General features: G+C 47.9%; 1 protein-coding gene across 2 annotated transcripts; it reads left to right on the forward strand.

Annotated features, from left to right (window-relative positions):
• Positions 1-711: 711 nt before the first annotated feature.
• SALL4 (spalt like transcription factor 4) lies at positions 712-16,962 on the forward strand. Of its 2 annotated transcripts, none has more exons than XM_060032664.1 (4): positions 712-841; positions 10,578-12,914; positions 13,752-14,032; positions 16,543-16,962. In XM_060032664.1, the coding sequence occupies exons 1-4, from the start codon at positions 712-714 to the stop codon at positions 16,960-16,962; spliced, it is 3,168 nt and encodes a 1,055-aa protein (XP_059888647.1). The 2 variants fall into 2 exon arrangements, with proteins under 2 accessions (XP_059888647.1, XP_059888648.1); XM_060032665.1 differs by having other exon boundaries at positions 10,578-11,597.
• The last annotated feature ends 1,520 nt before the right edge of the window (positions 16,963-18,482 follow it).

Below are 18,482 nucleotides of genomic sequence, written 5' to 3' on the forward strand. Positions count from 1 at the left end.
TAAGAGTTGAAATGGGGTGGGAAGGTTGCATATACCACCATTTACCGTTCTTCAGATACCTCCAGACTCAATTTAAACATTTCAGTGAAAAAGGAGATGGGAGGGGACACGGGTCAAATCTCAGTTTTTTGTTTTGTTTTGTTTTTGTTTTTTTGTTTTTTGGTAGATGTAAACACTGAGCCAAAATATTTCACTGAAAAGACCTTCCTCCCCGGCTTGCGAGGATATCAACCTTACAAAAGTAATTTTTGGAGCACACTACCAAATACGCTCGTTCCAAAACTGTTACGGAAGCTCCAAGTTTTTAGTAAATACACAATCATTTTTCTTTTTCTCTCCGAGGATTCAGATAGCTGAAGCGAGGATGGGTCCCCCTCGGATTTCGTCCACGATCCAGCCAATCTGAGCCCGGATGCTAATTAGTTGCTCTCCCCCGATGAACACGCCTTTGTCGCTTGTAGGGCCGGACTACAAAGCCCAGAATGCCTCGCCCCTCCCTGATCAATGAGGTCTTATTTAAATGATCTCTGAGGTCTTGGACCCAGGCCAATCAGCTGTCAGGGCTCATGATAAATCGCAATGCATTATTGATAATAATAATTACTGGGACATGCGCGTTCCGGCCGAAGGGGGGTAAATTTCCCAACTCCAGGAATTTGTGGCGGAGTGGGCAAATAACCGCGGCTCTCCAGGCGCCCCGATGCTCGCACCATGTCGAGGCGCAAGCAGGCGAAACCCCAACACATCAACTCGGAGGAGGACCAGGGCGAGCAGCAGCCGCAGCAGCCGGCCCCGGAGTTTGCAGATGCGGCCGCAGCGGCGCCGGCGGCGGGGGAGCCGGGTGAGTGGGGCTGGGGGCGCACGCCCCGGGCGGGCAGTTTCCGGGACGTTCGCGGGACCCTCGAAGGCGCGGACTTTGGGGAGCCAACGGCTTCCACCGCAGACTGTGGAACCGAGATCTGGGGGCTCAGTTCCAGAGGAGAGCGGCAGCCTCATTCCCCACCCCCACCCTCGTTAATTTTACACTTCTCCCCTTTTATCGCTTCTCCCCTCTTGTGTAAGTTTCACCCCCAGGTCTCGCTCTTATTGTAAAATTGACCCCCAGCCTCTCCTGTGTCCCTCGTTCCTGAAATGTTCCCTTCTCCTTGTCCTCTGCCCCTCTCGTAATTGGTTCCACTCCCCTCACTAGTAGCCTTCCCCCCACTTGTAACTTAGGCTCCCCTCCTCCCTCCCTGGCGCTGCTTTTTAAAAGAAAGACCCCGGGGGTCCCCACTCTTTCCCTCACCCGTTAGGGTCTTTGTAGGAGGCTGGGGAAGGGGCGCACCCTAGGAAGACCTCCCGGGGGAGGACGATCTGTTGCACGCGCCCCTCCCGGGCCAAGAGGGGGGAGGGGGCGCGACCTCTCCCCACCCCCAGGAGCTGGGGTGCGGGCCACCAGCGCTGCGGAGGGGATTGGAGGGCCCGAAGAGGTGGAGGAGAAGAGCACAGTATTTTCCTTTTTTAAAAAAATTTCTTTTTTGGTTCTCCTCTTTTCTCCCGGGGCTACGCCGCCTGCCGATCTTCGCCCTAACCTTTCGGGGCCTGACCTCCAGCCATCTTTGATTTCCGACTTCCTAAAAATAAACCGCGGCCGGCGGGAGGGGTGTGGGCCCCCAGGGGCGGGGGTCGTGGGCGCACAGCAGCCCCGCTGGGGTGCACCAGCCTGGCGTTTTGCGTGCCTTTTCTAGGGCGCCCGGCTTTCCAAACGCGCGCCCCGGGGGCCAGAGGGGAGAGGTCGGGCCAGGACTGGGCGGTCGTGCCCAGGGCGAGCTCCGGGGGCTGACCCGGCCCACGCTTCCGCGCTGCGCGTCTTGAGGGTCTGGAGGAGTTCTGGACCCCCAGCCCGGTCGGGAGCGGCCAAGCAAACTCCTCTCTTCCTAATCATGTAACCCAGGGGGCTTTAGGAGCCAGTCGATTTCCCACTATCTCCCCTCCGTCCTGGCCCGCCAAATTGTCGCCTGATAAGTTTTTCGTGTACGCGTGGGGGGAGGGGGCGTTTTTAACGTCCTCTTGGGCCTTGTTGGTGGCTTCTGTCCTCTCGCCGCCTGCTTTCTAATTTCCCAGCCCGTGATGGGGGTGTGCGCGGCAACCCCACTCCGAGCTACAACTCCGATGGGAAAACGGTTGCTACGTTTTGGTTACCGTACCTTTTATTTCGGGGAGGGAATGTGGTAAATTTCCTAAATTTATAATATAATGTAAATCCCTATTTCCCCTCAAATAACATTTTTCCAGGGCAAATTAAAGAGATCTGCTTGACCGAGGGGGCGGCTGTGCGTTTTCGGGCGTCCGATGGTCAGGGCAGCGTGCACCCAAGGTCGGAGGAGGGTGGACTCTCTTTGTGCCTTGGGAGGGGGAGTGCGGGGGAGAATGGAGAGGCTTCGTTGCCTGGCCCACCTGGAACAAAAGGGTTAACCCTCTGCCCGCCCGCTTCCTCCCGAGAGGAGGGGCGAGCTCCTGGCTCTGACCCCTCCCCTGGTCCTGCTCTGACCTCCCCTTCCCCCTACCCGCTTCATTTTGGGTGGGCGCGCTGAAGTGGGGCTTTTGGTGGTGTTTGGCACCTTAGGGGGAGCTTCTTAAATTAACGCTAGCTGGAGTTTGCAATCAGTTAACCCGAGCTGGTTAGGATCGCGGGCCTTGGCTGTGCGCTCCCTCCACGATTTGGGAGGGGGAGTTGCTATTGATCGCTTGGGTTGGAGTGGACGGCCGAGCTGCGCGCAGGCGCCCCCTGGAGACCCAGCCGGGAACCTCGCCCTTTGCTGAGAGGCGGGTCCCTTCGCAGGTACCGGCTCACACCTGATGGGTGGGACAGGCTGGGGCTGGGGGATGGACAGCGCTGGGCTGGGCTAGGCTAGGGACTCCAGTCGGTTGCTTGACCTATCCCTGGCTGTGCCGGGTTTTCTTTGCCAAGTCTTTAGAATTCTTGGAAAGAATTCTTCGATCCTCGAATGTGTTTGCAGAGTCCCCCAGTTGCCATGATGGGACAGAAGGTAGTTTTCCCAAGTAGTACATTTTAACTGACGCATTTTGTATTTGAGCGGCCTGTATGTATCATTTTAAAAATCCAGTTTAGACTGGTCTTATTTTGCAAAGCCAATTTGAGACCCACTTATAAAGAATGTACTTTTTGAGGGAGGAAAATGAAGTACGGCAAAAAATTAGATCAGAAAATCTGCAGGTGGTCAGGGGACTCAGGCTACATACAGGAAAATTAGCATTTTCTCAAAAGAGTTTCAAATGCCCTTTGTGCTAAACTGGATTACAGCCATCAACGATTAAGATTCCCAAATTTCAAATAACTGCCTAGCCCCAGTTTCTAAACTGAAATGACCTACATTGGCGGTAAGGATTCTGAGAATAGGGCACTTGGGAGCTTATATTTTAATAGAGGGAGAGGGAAATCTTGTTGATCGAAGCGTTGGTTAATGTTGCAGGCTGACTTTCTGTGTTTCCATCTGAGTTTCTGAAAGGGGCTACAACTTGCCCACACCGCTTTTGTTCCGTCAAAAAGAAATTGCAGAAGTCAATGCTAGTTGGTCCTTCAAGCCCCTGCAGCCTTCCTCACGGTGGGGAGTTGGGGAGCCATCTTGGGAGGGAGGGATAGAGTTAATGCTTCCTCTTTTTAAATGAAGTTAGGTTTTGGTAAGATTTTACAGTGAGGTGTGCATTCCAATCTGGTTGTATGACTTTCAGCTGTGTAACCTTGCTTTCTGAGCTTTTGGGTTCTTCCTGTGTACCATGGAGATGAAGCATGCTGTTTATTTAGATAGTTTCCACTATACAAGACCCACTGTGTGCTGGAAACGTGATCAGTAATTAATTTTGTTCAAAATAACAATGTTTTATTTTTTATTGTGCCAAGACGGCACTGAACTGCCAAGTTGAGATAATTCTGCAGTTTTATCTGTAGCCTACTGTGTGCCAGACACCAGGCTGGGGACCTCAACGACATTATCTGTAATCCTCGTTTTTACTCATTTTAGAGTAAACTTTAACTCCTGGTTGCAATGGCTTGCCCAGGGTTGCCTTGTCCTGTTTGATTTGAGCCTTGCTCTGAATCCAAGAAGCTGTGTTTATCGTGGTTTTAGAAGAGTTGGTTATGGGATGGGATTTTCTATCAGATGAGGGAGCTATGGTGAGTGTTCAGCTGGTTGAGTGTTATCTCTCCTCCTCCCTTTTAATTTTTGAGATGTGCCTCTGCAGGCTTTAGAATAAGAGGTCCTGGGAAGCAAGTCGAAAATAAAGCAGAGTTTGCATTTGGTGCTCTGGGCTTTACTGCCCTGGAAAAAATGATGGGAAGAGTTCAAGATATTCCCTTTTTCATCATCCTTAACCTATTGTGCTTTTGATTGTTTAAAAAAGCATCTAAAAATTTTAAAAGCTCTAAATTCATGTAAGAACTGCATCTCTGATCGTTGCCATCTATTTTTTTTCTTCTAGATTTCAAGTCTATGTCAGGCTTTGTTCTAGGGGGATCTGGGGAAGGAGGCAGCAAAAGCTCCTGCCTTCATGGAGTTTACAAATTGCTTAAAAGATGAGCTCCAGTTGAGGCGATATGGGTCGTATCTCTACAGCGTAAATAGCAGAGCTCACACACCTTATAGCACAAAGAAACTTTGATTCTTTTACTTCTTCCTTTTCAGCAGACTTGAATTTTGATCCAAGACCATTTGGAACAAATTTTTTTTGTACCTTAATTAAATAGAAAGTTAATGGCTGCTCTAATTTGCCACCTACAAATTGAGTTAAGGGCTTGTTCCTTAAGTGTTTCCCGGGATTGCTGAATTCAGATGTAAAATTAAACTGGTAAACCAGTTTCTTTGAACTGGTTCAGTACTTCAGGACATCTCAATTTCCTTTTGTTTTTTGGTAAGCAGTTATCCTGCTGGTGGGGGTGGGGTAGAAGATGTTTATGGACTCTAGATAATCTGCTCATTGTCGTTCTTTTAATATAGGAATGGGGGGGGAAGATAAGCTTGAGGCATAATGCTTTTCTCGAGATACACAGGTTTGTTTCTTAAGCATTTTCACTGGCTCCAGAATTTGATTGGCCTCTGGCAGATGAGCTTTCTTCCTATACAATAGTAAGAGTATTTTCTATCCATTTGGCAGGGATTGAATCTAAGCCCCCTGCTGGGTTTACTGCATTCTTCCAACTTATTGGATAACTAGATGCTGAGAGATAACATTCCTAAAATTCGGAGTGGGGGTGGGGTGGAAGGGTGGAAGATCTAGTTGCTGTGTAATCCCTCTGAACTTTGCTTTTTCCTTTTGGGAAGGGTTAACTTAAGCATACCCAGCAATTGTTCATAACAGAGTCGTCTTACTCTTTGGCAAATACGCTTTCAGTATTTGCCAGTGGTGGTCTGAATGTCGAAGTACTTTTTACTGCACCAGCAAACAGAGCTCCTGCTGTTTGAAGACTCAAGTGGGAGGTTGCCGGTATTGCTTGGAGGCTACAGAAGAGGCAAGCCTGTGTATACAGTGCAGGCAAGCTGGTATTCAGGTTGTAAATCACTCTTGGGAACTGTTGGATCCTTCTAGGGCAGGGAGCTTAACCTTTTTTGTGCCACATTCACCCCTTCTCATCAGAATGTATTTAAATGCATACAATAAGATACATAGAAATACCAAGGAAATAAATTGCGTTGAGATAACACTCAGTAAAAGTAACATGGGCTTCTTTATGAACACAATAAAGGAGATCTAGCAGTCAGTCAGGTAACCAGAATTTCCAGTAATGCAACCGCATTGACATCATAGGAAAATACCTGCTTTCTGTTGATGACATAGGCATGGGTTCTGCAAATACCGCTGAGGTATGTTCCCCACGCTCATAATTGAAAGAAATGTTAAGTTTTAATTCAGCTGAGTGAAAATAAGGTCGCCATCTTTTTTTCCCTGTCTAATTTCATCAGCCCCAGTTTAAAGAGTTATCTCCTTTAAAACCTGCATTGTCAGTAAGGGAATATTGTCCCCAAGGGGGTGAAAATTGGTTTTTTTTTTTTGGGTGGGGCAAAAATGTTTATTGATGTTACAGTGGTTTGTGGCCTTCCAAAGGACCATAGTGCATAAACAGATAATATAATATATTGGTGGTATTAAAATTTGGTGGGGGGGGGGCGGTGAGTAGGAAAAAAAAGCTTCAAAAGCCTTCCTAGAGGGGTAAAATGAAAAAAAGTTCAAGAAACTGCTCTAGAAGAAACAATTATAAATCAGGCCACTAGCTTCAGTTCTCTTCAATAGTATTTAAGGCTATAATCCCTGCCCTTGTGTTTTACCAGCACGGCACCTTGAGGCAGTTATTTCTAAGCCTTAGTTTCCATGTTTGCGAATTGGGAACAAAGATGCTTGTTTACGTGGCTACGAAGATAAGTGAGTTAAGGTATAGGAGTCTGAAGTGAGTGCTTTGTTGCAGTTTGTGGAGGATGGTAGTAGTTTTGCTTTGGCCCTTAACAAGCATTTGTACATGAGCTTTGTTAGAGATTTCCAGAAGTAGAATGGCTGAGAAAAGGGGTGTAACATGCTAATTAAAAAGAAGCCAAAGTACAGAAGTGTATACATTGATTTATTTTTTTTCTGTGGTCACACTGCACGGCATGTGCCTCCCTGACCAGGGATCAAACCTGCGTCCCCTGCATTGGAAGTGTGGAGTCTTAGCCACTGCACCGCCAGGCAAGTCCCAAAAGTGTATACATTTTAAAGTTTCTCTTCCACCCCAGGCCTGTGCTCCAAGAGGCAGGGACCAGCCACGGTATCTATTATTTCAAAAGTTTCCCACGTACATACTTATATCTTTATCCCCAGACACAAAGAGGGCGGAGCATGTTCTCTATACATCCTGTTCTCTACACTTTTTTTCCTCTTGAAATCAGTCTTGGGTGGTTGTCTTACAGATCAAGCATATATAATAAAGATCTACTTTATTTTAGAAGGCTACAAAGTAGTCATCCTTTTCGTGTACCCTGATTTATTCAATCAGAACCGTACTGACGGACCTGAGTGCATCCTTTTTTGTTTAGGCTGTTTGTTACTTTGAAACCTGTATCCTGGTATCACAGAAAGTAAACTCCTAACAAGGGAATTGCTGGGTGGAAGGAGAATTGCATTCAAATGATGATGTTGGTGGACTGTGCTCTGAAGAAGTTGTATGTATTTATAGGCACCAGCCTACTGGTGTATTTCCCTCCCAAGAGAAACTCTTTAAGTTCTACTTCTAAAGTTCTCGACACATAATTGCCAAAATTGCACTTCCAGAAAGATTGTGCCCGTTTAACAACACACCCCAGCAAACACCGCATTAGAAGTCTTGGGAAAGTGTACCAATAGATACTATCTTAAGGATTCTGGGAATTGATGAATATATTTAACTTGATTCTTGGAAATTTTATTGCTTTGGAGCAGTTGTGGAGCCGGAAGGAAGGAGGTACCTACCTGCTACACTCCACACGGAAGTAGCAGGGGTGTATTGTGTCCTAAGTTAACCTCCCCACACGTCCAAACCTGACCCCTCAAGCTTTCCTGTTCCTCCTGGGGTTTCTGTGAGAGGAAAGATAGTTGCCAGTCTCAACAGAAGAAACATATGCTTAGGAGGAAGGGTATCAAGGAAGAGTTCAAGGGGACGGTCTGGGTCCTGCGTGCCTTGGTTTTAACGTTGGCTCCGCAGTTTACCACATGCCCTACCTTGGGGAAGTTAATGTCCTCTGTGCCTCAGTTTCCCCCTCTGTTAAATATAATAGTCTCTACCTCAAGAGTTGTTAATAACATGTAAATTACACCTGGTACATAGTAAGTGCTCAAAAGTTACCTATGACTAGATTTTTCGTTGTGTTGCCTTGGGTATAAGTCACATTACATCCAAGTCTGTTTTTCTTATCTGTAAATGGGGCTGATGTTAAATAGGGTTGGATGGGTATAGTGTGGAGCCCAGGGCACCTGGAGGTTCTAGTCTGGACTACAGGAGGCTCTTAGGCTGCTCATCTTTTTATCACCCCCTTAGCCCCTGCCTTGTACTCAGTAGGAGGCGAGAAGTCTTGTTAAACGAGTGAGGCTTTAAATGACTGGTACAAGGCTTATTGTGTTCCGCAGCCCTAGTTGCCCAGGTAACCAGATAAGCCGCGGAAATAGAAAAGGTGGAGAAACTGATGTTAACTGAATACGTACAGTATCTGCACTTTCAGGTCATAGGATGGTGCCAGGGTCACAGTCAGCACTCGACAAACATTTGTTAAATTAATCACATCACTTAACACAGGCATCTAACTTACGTGGTTGTCACGATTTTGCACATTTAATAGAAATCCTGAGGGGCAAGCCCACCACATCAAACCTGTTTTCCATGGATTGATCCTGACCCGTTTGCTTTCTCTTGGCTTACCCCCGACCCGCATACACCTTGCAGAACTTCTGATGATTATTTAGTCTGAAATTAGGAAAAATTAAGTCAATTTATTAAGGCCGTGCTATGGAAATGTAAAAGAACCAGTGTTTGAAAATCTGATGGAAAGTATAGATCTTTCTCGAGAGAAATACACTTTGTTGCAAGATCAGCCCCTCCCCAAATCGTTGACTGACTCCTCAGTCAAAAACCCATGCTGTTGGGAAATGTAATCACCCAAGGAATTGAGGCAAAATGGGTTAGTTGGCTTTACAAAGTGATCATTTTATTTAAAAGATAAGTGGATACTGCCTGGCCTTACCCCCATGCGTTTGTACATTTCAAATAGGATTCGTTTTAAACAAAAATGGTCACACCTTACAAACTATTCTGTAACCTACTTCCACCTAACTTCTGTCTCCACGTCAGGACGTACGGAAATTCTGCATCGTTTTTGTACTGTGGGTAAACCAAAATTTACCTTTTTTCCCCCCCCCCTCTTTTGTGGCTCTAAACATTTCTGTTAAAAATATCCCTCTTCCTCCATGGATTTTTTTAAAAAAATAAGTTTATTTATTTATTTATATTTGGCTGTGTTGGGTCTTTGTTGCCGCACGCAGGCTTTCTCTAGTTGCAGCGAGCGGGGGCTACTTGTTGTGGTGGCTTCTCCTTTTGTGGAGCGCAGCCTTCAGTAGTTGTGGCGCACGGGCTTCGTTGCTCTGCGGCATGTGGGATCTTCCCGGCCCGTGTCCCCTGTGCTGGCAGGTGGATTCTTAACCACTGCGCCCCAGGGAAGTCCTCTCCATGGATCTTTGTATATGTGTGCAAATGTCTGTGGTTTGGATCTGCGCACCTGGAGTTGCTGGGTCTGAGGTGTGCCTATATGACTTCTCAGTGGTAAGGTGTACATATAATAGGTGAGGCAGGAAATGAGAAAAATAAAGTAGCTTAGAGGTTCTCCACCCGCCAGGACTCGGGCATCTGGCTAAAAAGCACAGTCCCCCGACAGGCATTGTGACGTGCAGACTAGCAGTCACTGTGAAGGAAATAGGACCCAACTGCAAAAGAAGTCCAGGGACCACTCATTTTCAGGAATAGAACTACCCAGAATAGGATGGTTGGTTGACTTTTGTGTAACAGAGTAGAAGTTGCAAACGGAAGGTGAGGAATAAAATCCATCATTCCCATCCCTTCCTTCCTTTCTTGGGCTTCTTTCTTTGTTTAATGGCTTATTAATCCTTTAATGGCCTGTTAAGGCATTTCTGTAGGTTTTTCATAATCAGGAAGGTCAGTGAAGTTTTTTTTCTTGGACATGCAATCTTTCCTTTTTTTTCAGTGTGTTTTTTCTTATTAATTTTTAGCACTTTAAACTTTCATTGTCCCTGGTGGGAAGGTACACTTACCACATTGTCTGAATGAGTGACTTACTGCAATTTCACTTTCGATGGGCCCAGGATGGAGATGAGCGGCCATGAATTGAGCAGGTTTCCAACATCATTTTATGGTGGCATGAGATCCATTTGCCTTTCAAGCCAGCTCTCAGCTGGGTGAGGGCCAGAGCTCCAAGGGGATTATTTTAATGAATTGTATGCGTTTCCCAGGGCTGCCTTAATAAGTTGGCACAGACTAGATGGTTTAAGACAGATTTATTCCCACAGTTCTGGAGGGTGGACAGCTGACATTTAGGAGTTGCAGGGTCCCTTTTGGAGCCTCTGAGGGTGAGTCTGTACCAGGCCTCCTCCCTACCTTTTGTTGGCTTCCAGCCGTCCTTGGCTTATAAAAGCCACGTAACTCCTGCCTTGGCTTCACGTGGCCTGATTCTGTCTCATGTCCCTTTCTTTTCTCCTTAGGGACACCAGATACTGGGCTTGGGACCCACCCTAATTACAACTGCAAAGATTTCCCCCCCTGCCCCAAAGAAGGTCGCTGGCACAGGTGCAGGGGTTAGGATTGGACATTTTGGGACCTTATGATTTGACCCCCACTACCTAAGTGATTGGTTCATTTGAGACTCTTTGGGTGCCTGGTTCCCTTACACAGTTTTGTGCGTGTTGGGACACAGATCACGAAGACCTCTGGACTGTGAGCTGTGGTTTTTCCCAAGAAATCGCCCCACATCCTTTCTTGGGTAGAGTTCTTAGCTTTTTCTCTCTTGTCACAGGTACTCCAATGAACCCCCCAGGGAGTGGCGATGACGTGAACGTGGACGGAGCAGGGATAAAGAGGCCTCGGCGGGAGGAGACTCACATCTGTGAGAAATGCTGTGCCGAGTTCTTCAGTTTCTCGGAGTTCTTAGACCATAAGAAGAATTGCACTAAAAATCCACCTGTCCTCATCATGAACGACAGCGAGGGGCCGGTGCCTTCAGAAGACTTCTCCGGGGCTGTGCTGAGCCACCAGCCACGCAGCCCAAGCAGGAAGGACGGTCACAGAGAGGACGGTGGCAGCTCAGGGGACACGAGGGAGAAGCCGGGGGCAGAGTCCATCGTGTACTTAAAGACGGAGGCCGCCCTGCCACCCACACCCCAGGACATAAGCTATTTACCCAAAGGCAAAGTGGCCAACACCAACGTCACGCTTCAAGCGCTACGGGGCACCAAGGTGGCCGTGAACCAGCGGGGCGCAGACGCGCCCCCAGCCCCGCTGCCCGGCGCCAGCAGCATCCCCTGGGTCCTCGAGCAGATCCTATGTCTGCAGCAGCAGCAGCTCCAGCAAATCCAGCTCACGGAGCAGATCCGCGTGCAGGTGAACCTGTGGGCCTCCCACGCCCTCCACTCCAGCGGCGTGGCCGGAGCTGACTCCCTGAAGACGCTGGGCGGCCACGTGTCCCAGCAGGTTTCGGCGGCTGTGGCTCTGCTCAGCCAGAAGGCGGGGAGCCCGGCTTTGCCCCTGGACACCTTGAAGCCAGCCAAGCTACCTCACACCAGCATCCCTTCTGCTGCCAGCTCCGTGTCCCCAGGGCTGACGCCCTTCGCCCTGAAGCCAGACGGGACCCGGGTGCTCCCCAACGTCCTGTCGCGTCTCCCGGGGGCGTTGCTACCTCAGGCCCCAGGCTCTGTGCTCTTCCAGAGCCCCTTCTCCGCGGTGGCGTTAGACCCGTCCAAGAAAGGGAAAGGGAAGCCACCGAGTGTCTCCCCGATAGATGTCAAACCCAAGGACGAGGTCCTCTACAAGCACAAGTGTAAGTACTGTAGCAAGGTTTTTGGGACTGATAGCTCCTTGCAGATCCACCTCCGCTCCCACACCGGAGAGAGACCCTTCGTGTGCTCTGTCTGCGGTCACCGCTTCACCACCAAGGGCAACCTCAAGGTGCACTTTCATCGGCATCCCCAGGTGAAGGCAAACCCGCAGCTGTTTGCCGAGTTCCACGACAAGATGGCGGCAGGCAGTGGCCTTCCCTACGCGCTCTCTGGCCCTGTCCCCGTAGATGAATCCGGGCTCTCCTTAGACAACAAACCCGTCCTTGCGACGGGGACCCCCAATGTAGGGCTATCTCAGAATCTCTCTTCGGGGACTAACTCCAAGGACCTCATGGGTGGCCCGTTGCCCAGCGACCTGCAGCCCGGGCCTTCTCCGGAAAGTGAGGATGGATGCATCCTACCTGGGGTGGGGCCCAACCTTAACTCCCCGAGGGTTGGCGGCTTCCAAGGGAGTGGGACACCCGAGCCGGGGTCAGAGACCCTGAAATTGCAGCAGCTGGTGGAGAACATCGACAAGGCCACCACCGACCCCAACGAATGTCTCATATGCCACCGTGTCTTAAGCTGCCAAAGTTCCCTCAAGATGCATTACCGTACCCACACCGGGGAGAGGCCGTTCCAGTGTAAGATCTGTGGTCGAGCCTTCTCCACCAAAGGCAACCTGAAGACGCACCTCGGGGTGCACCGGACCAACACGTCCATAAAGACGCAGCACTCGTGCCCCATCTGCCAGAAGAAGTTCACCAACGCGGTCATGCTGCAGCAGCATATTCGGATGCACATGGGCGGTCAGATTCCCAACACGCCTCTGCCGGAGAATCCCTGTGACTTTACGGGTCCCGAGCCGATGATGGTCGGTGAAAATGGCAGTACAAGCGTTGTCTGTCATGATGATGTCGAAAGCATCGATGTAGACGAAGTCTGCTCCCAGGAGGCCCCTGGCAGCTCCTCGAAGGTCCCCATGCCCCTTCCCAGCATCCACTCGGCATCACCTACTCTAGGGCTGGCCTCGGTGGCTTCCCTAGATGCCCAGGGGAAGACGGGTCTCACTGGTCTTGTCCTGCAGCGACAGAGCAGCCGAGAAAATGGTTCCGTGGAGAGTGATGGCTTGACCAACGACTCTTCCTCCTCGGTGATGGGGGACCAGGAGTATCCGAGCCGAAGTCCAGATGTCCTGGAGACCACGTCCTTCCAGGCAGTCTCCCCAGCCAATAGCCAAGCGGAGAGTGTCAAGTCCAAGTCTCCCGATACCGGTGGCAAAGTGGACAGCTCCGAGAACAGCCGCACTGAGACGGAAGGTGATAGAGCTTTGGATTTAACTTAGGTCCATTCTGGGCACAGAGTCGTCCAGAAGGAACCTGGGTTGAACTTGACAAATGGAGAGTGTGGTATATGTGAAATAGCTCCCCTGTAGGGCGATTAGCCTTTCTGTGGGTACTTCTGGATAGAGGGCAATAATAACTACCTCTGTCGTAGTAGAGACATGCTTTTGTTTACGACGGTTCTTGCAAGCTGGGTGTGGACAGCGTACTTACTTTTGGTGGGTTTTTATTTTTGTGTTTGAGCCCTGTGGGGGCAACATGGGTAATCCTAAGTAAGTGCTCCAGTAGAAGAGTATTTGAGAAAGTGGGCACTGCTCTTTGGCCAGTGAGATAAGCCATAGTTCCTTGATTCTGAAACCTCACTCCCTTATGTAAAGTTCACAAATTAATAACTCTTGAGGGAGAGGAAAGAACCTAACCTATTTTAAAAGCACCCCATATAAATGGGGTGCCTATTGACGGCATTAATGGCAAAAATGGGAGAATAGCAACATCGTAGAATCAGAAAGATAGTGTCAGGGCTTACTTTATAAAGGTAACTGAATGCAGGAATTTGAACTTGGAATTGCATTGCCTGTGACTGTTGCTGATACCTTTAAAGCCAAAATAGTAACTTTCTCTGAAGTGCTGGAGTCATTCTCCGTGCAGATAAACAAGTAAAAGGAAAGCTGCTTGCAAGGTGTCAATTTCCTGAACGCTATTCGCAGGCTGTCAAACGGTGGGGCAGTTGTGGTCAAAGCTCCTTTCTTTTTGGATTGAAGAATGAATGACTGTAGGATGATAATTTGGGTTTTTTTCTTCTGTGCACGCCAGGTCGGAGCACTGGCCCACCGACATTTATCCGAGCCCAGCCAGCCTATGTCAAAGTCGAAGTTCCTGGTGCGTTCGTTGGTCCCGCGACCATGTCCCCAGGCGTGACACCTTTGCTAGCCATCCAGCCCCGACGACAGGCCAAGCAGCACGGCTGCACGAGGTGCGGGAAGAACTTCTCATCTGCCAGCGCGCTTCAGATTCACGAGCGGACTCACACCGGGGAGAAGCCTTTCGTGTGTAACATTTGTGGGCGAGCTTTTACCACCAAAGGCAACTTGAAGGTGAGTTCAAGCCTCGCAGTGCAGTCAAAAAGGAAAAAACAGAAAAAAGAAGAAGCGGACTTTCTCACATTACAACATCTCTGAAGTTGGGATTCTCGTTGTAGTCAGTGCCTGCATGAAATCGTTCAAGTCTGGAAACACAGATGATGTTTGTCTTGTATTGTAATGTAGTGTCGATAAATCCCTTACGGATTTGCCTGTGCTTTCAGACTTGATGACCACCCTGTACGTTGGTTTTTGTTTTCCTGGCCTGCTAGGTTGAAATAAATACCACGAGTTAAACATAGATACAGTGCCACTGGAGTTAAAGGAGGAAAGCCTCCAGGTTTATTGGCCTTTCTTTGAAACTGAACAGCTGGGTTCTTCCAAAGAATGTCGTGTGTCTATTGTTAGGATAAGTTGGTTCCACCTAAGATATTACCTGGGAGACTGTCCCATGTAAGGATCGAAAGTGGCCTGTGTAAGGACACAGGATGGGAAACCTGGGTTTCCCTCATGGTCCTGCCTCTACTTTGTTCCAGGCGTGTTCCTCTGGACCTCTTTTCTCTAACTAGCTCCCCAGTGAGTAGACTAGTTGAATTCTTTGTAATGAGAATGAAGGTTGAAACTTCATCTTAAAGTTGACCTAGAAGACCTCATGTCATTTTAGAAATTAAAAGTACTTATTAAAAAAACTATATTCTCTTAATATTTTAGTCTAGGTGGCAAAAATGTCAGGGGAGGAACATGGAAGTAATTTAAACTGTAACCCCAACTTCCAGAAATACAAAGTGTAAATTTATTCAGGGGCCTTGGATCAACCTGGGGAAGGTTTGGAGCTGCTTGGGCAGGTGGCTCCCGTGCCTCGGTTTCTCAGGCATGGGGATCATGGTAATGACCTCAGGGTTGCTTGGAGATTAATTGAGTTGTATGAGTGTTTCACGTGATGCCAGGAACATCTTAGTAATTTCTTGGAGTGATGAAGAGCAAGTGACGTCTGAGCCCGCTGCGATAACTGCTGACTTCTAAGCATGTCAGTGAAGTGATGTGAGAATGCTTGAAACCCAGGACCCATCACGTTCTTCAGCTCTTTATAAAGAAAGGGATTTGAAAACTCAAAAACCAGACCGGGAACATAATTGCAGATAGGAGGCTGGCCAGGTCGAAGCAGCAGTAAGTGGTAGGATCTCTTTCCTCTTCAGAAGAGTCCTTGCGTTGTCTGCTACCATAGATGAAATAACATTCGTTCCCCGTGGCCTCGTGTAACCTTCCCAACTAGGCTTATTTTTCCTCTACAGCAGTGATTACTCTTGTTGACACACTTATGTATTTAGGATGTCACCTCCATCAGGCCAGGGTCTGTTTTGTTCAAAGATTATTTTTTTAACTCAAATTTTCTTTTTTTTTTTTTTTTTTTTGCGGTACGCGGGCCTCTCACTGTTGTGGCCTCTCCTGTTGTGGAGCACAGGCTCCGGACGTGCAGACTCAGCGGCCATGGCTCATGGGCCTAGCTGCTCCACGGCACGTGGGATCTTCCTGGACGGGAGCACGAACCCGTGTCCCCTGCATCGGCAGGCGGACTCTCAACTACTGCGCCACCAGGGAAGCCCTTTAACTCAAATTTTTATTCAAGTAATTGTCGATTCATGCAGAGGGAGAAGTCATACAGAGATGCTTACCCGCTTTGCTAGTTTCTCCCAGTGATAGAATTTTGCACAACTATAGAATAAATAATAACCAGGATATTGACATTGATGTAACCTACTGGTCTTATAGATTTTCCCGTTTTACTTGTACCCCGTGTCTGTATGTGTTAAGTTCCGTACCATTTGTTAACTGTGTAAGTTTGTGTGTTCACAAGTTGTAACCCTAGCACTTGAAACAACACTGCTATGTAGTAGGTGTTGACAAAACTGTACATGTGAACAGTGGTATGGGGAAAATTGGAGTGTGTATTCCCCACCTCGGTTGCCCTTACTTGCCTCTAGGCAGGAATGTAGATCCATGGTTGCCGGATGATCTGATTTTTTCTCCCCCCAAGAGAATAGGTATCTGTATTTTTTAAAAAAAATAAATTTATTTATTTTGGGTGCATTGGGTCTTCGTCGCTGCACCAGGGCTTTTCTTTAGTTGCGGTGAGCAGGGGCTACTCTTTGTTGCGGTGCGCAGGCTTCTCATTGCGGTGGCTTCTCTTGTGGCGGAGCACAGACTTTAGGTGCATGGGCTTCAGTAGTTGTGGCACATGGGCTCCAGAGCGCAGGCTCAGTAGTTGTGGCGCATGGGCTTAGTTGCTCCGCGGCATGTGGGATCTTCCCGGACCAGGACTGGATCCCGTATCTCCTGCATTGACAGGCGGATTCTTAACCACTGCGTCACCAGGGAAGCCCAATATCTGGATTTTTTTAATATGAAATCTAATTTTTAAATATAAGTTTAGATAGACCAAACCCATAGGCAGACTTGACTTTGGTTTGCCCACATGCAATCCCATCTCTGCTTTGGTGGAAACCTTTCTGTCCCTCTTCCCACAGGTCCATTATATGACGCATGGGGCCAACAATAGCTCGGCACGCCGTGGCAGGAAGCTGGCCATCGAGAACACCATGGCTCTATTAGGAACGGACGGAAAGAGGGTCCCCGAGATATTTCCCAAGGAAATCCTGGCCCCTTCGGTGAACGTGGACCCTGTTGTGTGGAATCAGTACACCACCATGCTCAATGGTGGTCTGGCCATGAAGACCAACGAAATCTCTGTGATCCAGAGTGGTGGCATTCCCACCCTCCCGGTGTCGCTGGGGGCCAGCTCTGTGGTGAATAACACCGCTACCTCCAAGATGGATGGCTCCCAGTCGGCCATCAGTGCCGAGGTGGAGAAGCCAGGAGCTGCCGACAGCGTCCCCAAACACCAGTTCCCTCACTTCCTGGAGGAAAACAAGATCGCCGTCAGCTAAGCTACAGGAGAACGCACGTCGAAGGAGTAGTGCCGTGACCTCTCTAGAACTGTCCCTTTTTTGTTTGTTTTTCTTAAAGACCCCATCTCCTCCAGTTTTCTTCCTGATGTGCAAATAATGTTTACAGTTGTGACCACAACCTCAGGCACATCCTACAATCACAATGTTGCTATGCTGCTTTGCAAAAACAAACAAACAAAAAAGAAAAAATCAAAAAAAAAATTCATACTAAAACAAATATAGACTAGTATTTTTTTTTTTAATTTTGGAAAGAAGCGGGTCTTGCAAAGTAGTTTTGTTACTTGCAACAAACTATATACATAAAACCTTTGTACAACCTAGAGTAACTGTTTCCAAAGACTGTGCCCTATTTCAAGTTGGAAGGTGTTGAACCACCATGGAGAAGACAACTGTTTTGCCTGTTTGGGGGGTGGGGGGAGGGGTGGGTGGGTACTGTATACTTACTTCTGCGGTGACTGTATGCGGGTAAATGGACAAGGTCTGTCGTCTGTTTAGGGACCTGTTTGGTATTCTCCCAACCCTACACCCATTTTTCTTTTCTTTTTTGAATGTACTTTTTTTTTTTTTTTTAAAAGCCGAGGTTGTAGAATTCCAAATTTTTTTTCAACCTTGGAACCTGAAGTAGAATGCCCTCAAGTGGACAGATTTTAGTCCTTAGAAAGTCGGTGTGTGTGTTGCTGCTTATTTAAATACAGTTCAGTTGGAGTCCCAAGAGTGCCAAGGTGTCCTCCCTATGCTTTCCAGATGCCCTTCTTCTTCCTAAAACCAGGAGAGGCGAGCACCTGAGCAGGGAATCTCAGGTGACCTAATTTAGTTCACCGGTGCCTACTCTGAAGAGCTGGGTGTCCGTTCTTGAAGAAACAAACTCACAGGAAGGGCGTGTCTTATTATACACTAATAACTTCTTATACTAATTTGTACCAGAAGTTCCTTGATTGTGACTTATGCCAAGTAATTATGAAGATTTTTTTTTTCTGAGTATTGCATGAAGGCTACCAAGTTGGAACAGGCAAGTCCTGGATGTGAAAGCTTTAATTTATCTACCTCATTCATGTGTTATTTTTGTAGCTATAGTCTCTATTTTCTTATTTGATGACCGCTGAAGTGTTCCTAGGTCCTGTCGTAAACCTAAGAGTTGATGTATTGGTGGGAGCAGCTGGAAGTTCAACATGTTGTGATTCTTTTTTTCTTAATCCCCCTTTTGTATATGTGATATTAAGCAGACGATGAAGCGTCACTCTTGAGGATTTAACAAGGAAGGAGAAAGAAAGACCCACATTTCTGGGTGAAGTCTTTGCCCCTCTATGTGGAAAAGTGGATTGGGACTGTTCTCAAGTCTGTCTCTCGGTAATTGCACCTGACTTTAGGATCCAAAAAAAATTTTTTTTGTTTTGCCAAGTTGTGCCTTTCCTTCTGGAATTGTAAGTGAACACATAATAGTACCTGTTTACACTGTGAAGTGGATATTGTTACAGAAAATACACCAGAGGCTTTCTCAC

Source organism: Delphinus delphis, chromosome 15 (genome assembly GCF_949987515.2).
Source record: "Delphinus delphis chromosome 15, mDelDel1.2, whole genome shotgun sequence".
In the NCBI taxonomy this organism is placed as follows: domain Eukaryota; kingdom Metazoa; phylum Chordata; class Mammalia; order Artiodactyla; family Delphinidae; genus Delphinus; species Delphinus delphis.

What these genes read in the sequence shown, in the direction of transcription:
- SALL4 (XM_060032664.1), top strand. Translation starts at nt 712, where the DNA reads ATGTCGAGGCGCAAGCAGGCGAAACCCCAACACATCAACTCGGAGGAG. An exon ending in CAGCCGCACTGAGACGGAAG is followed by an intron (nt 12,915 to 13,751) that starts GTGATAGAGCTT and finishes TGTGCACGCCAG; the next exon opens with GTCGGAGCACTGGCCCACCG. An exon ending in CCACCAAAGGCAACTTGAAG is followed by an intron (nt 14,033 to 16,542) that starts GTGAGTTCAAGC and finishes CTCTTCCCACAG; the next exon opens with GTCCATTATATGACGCATGG.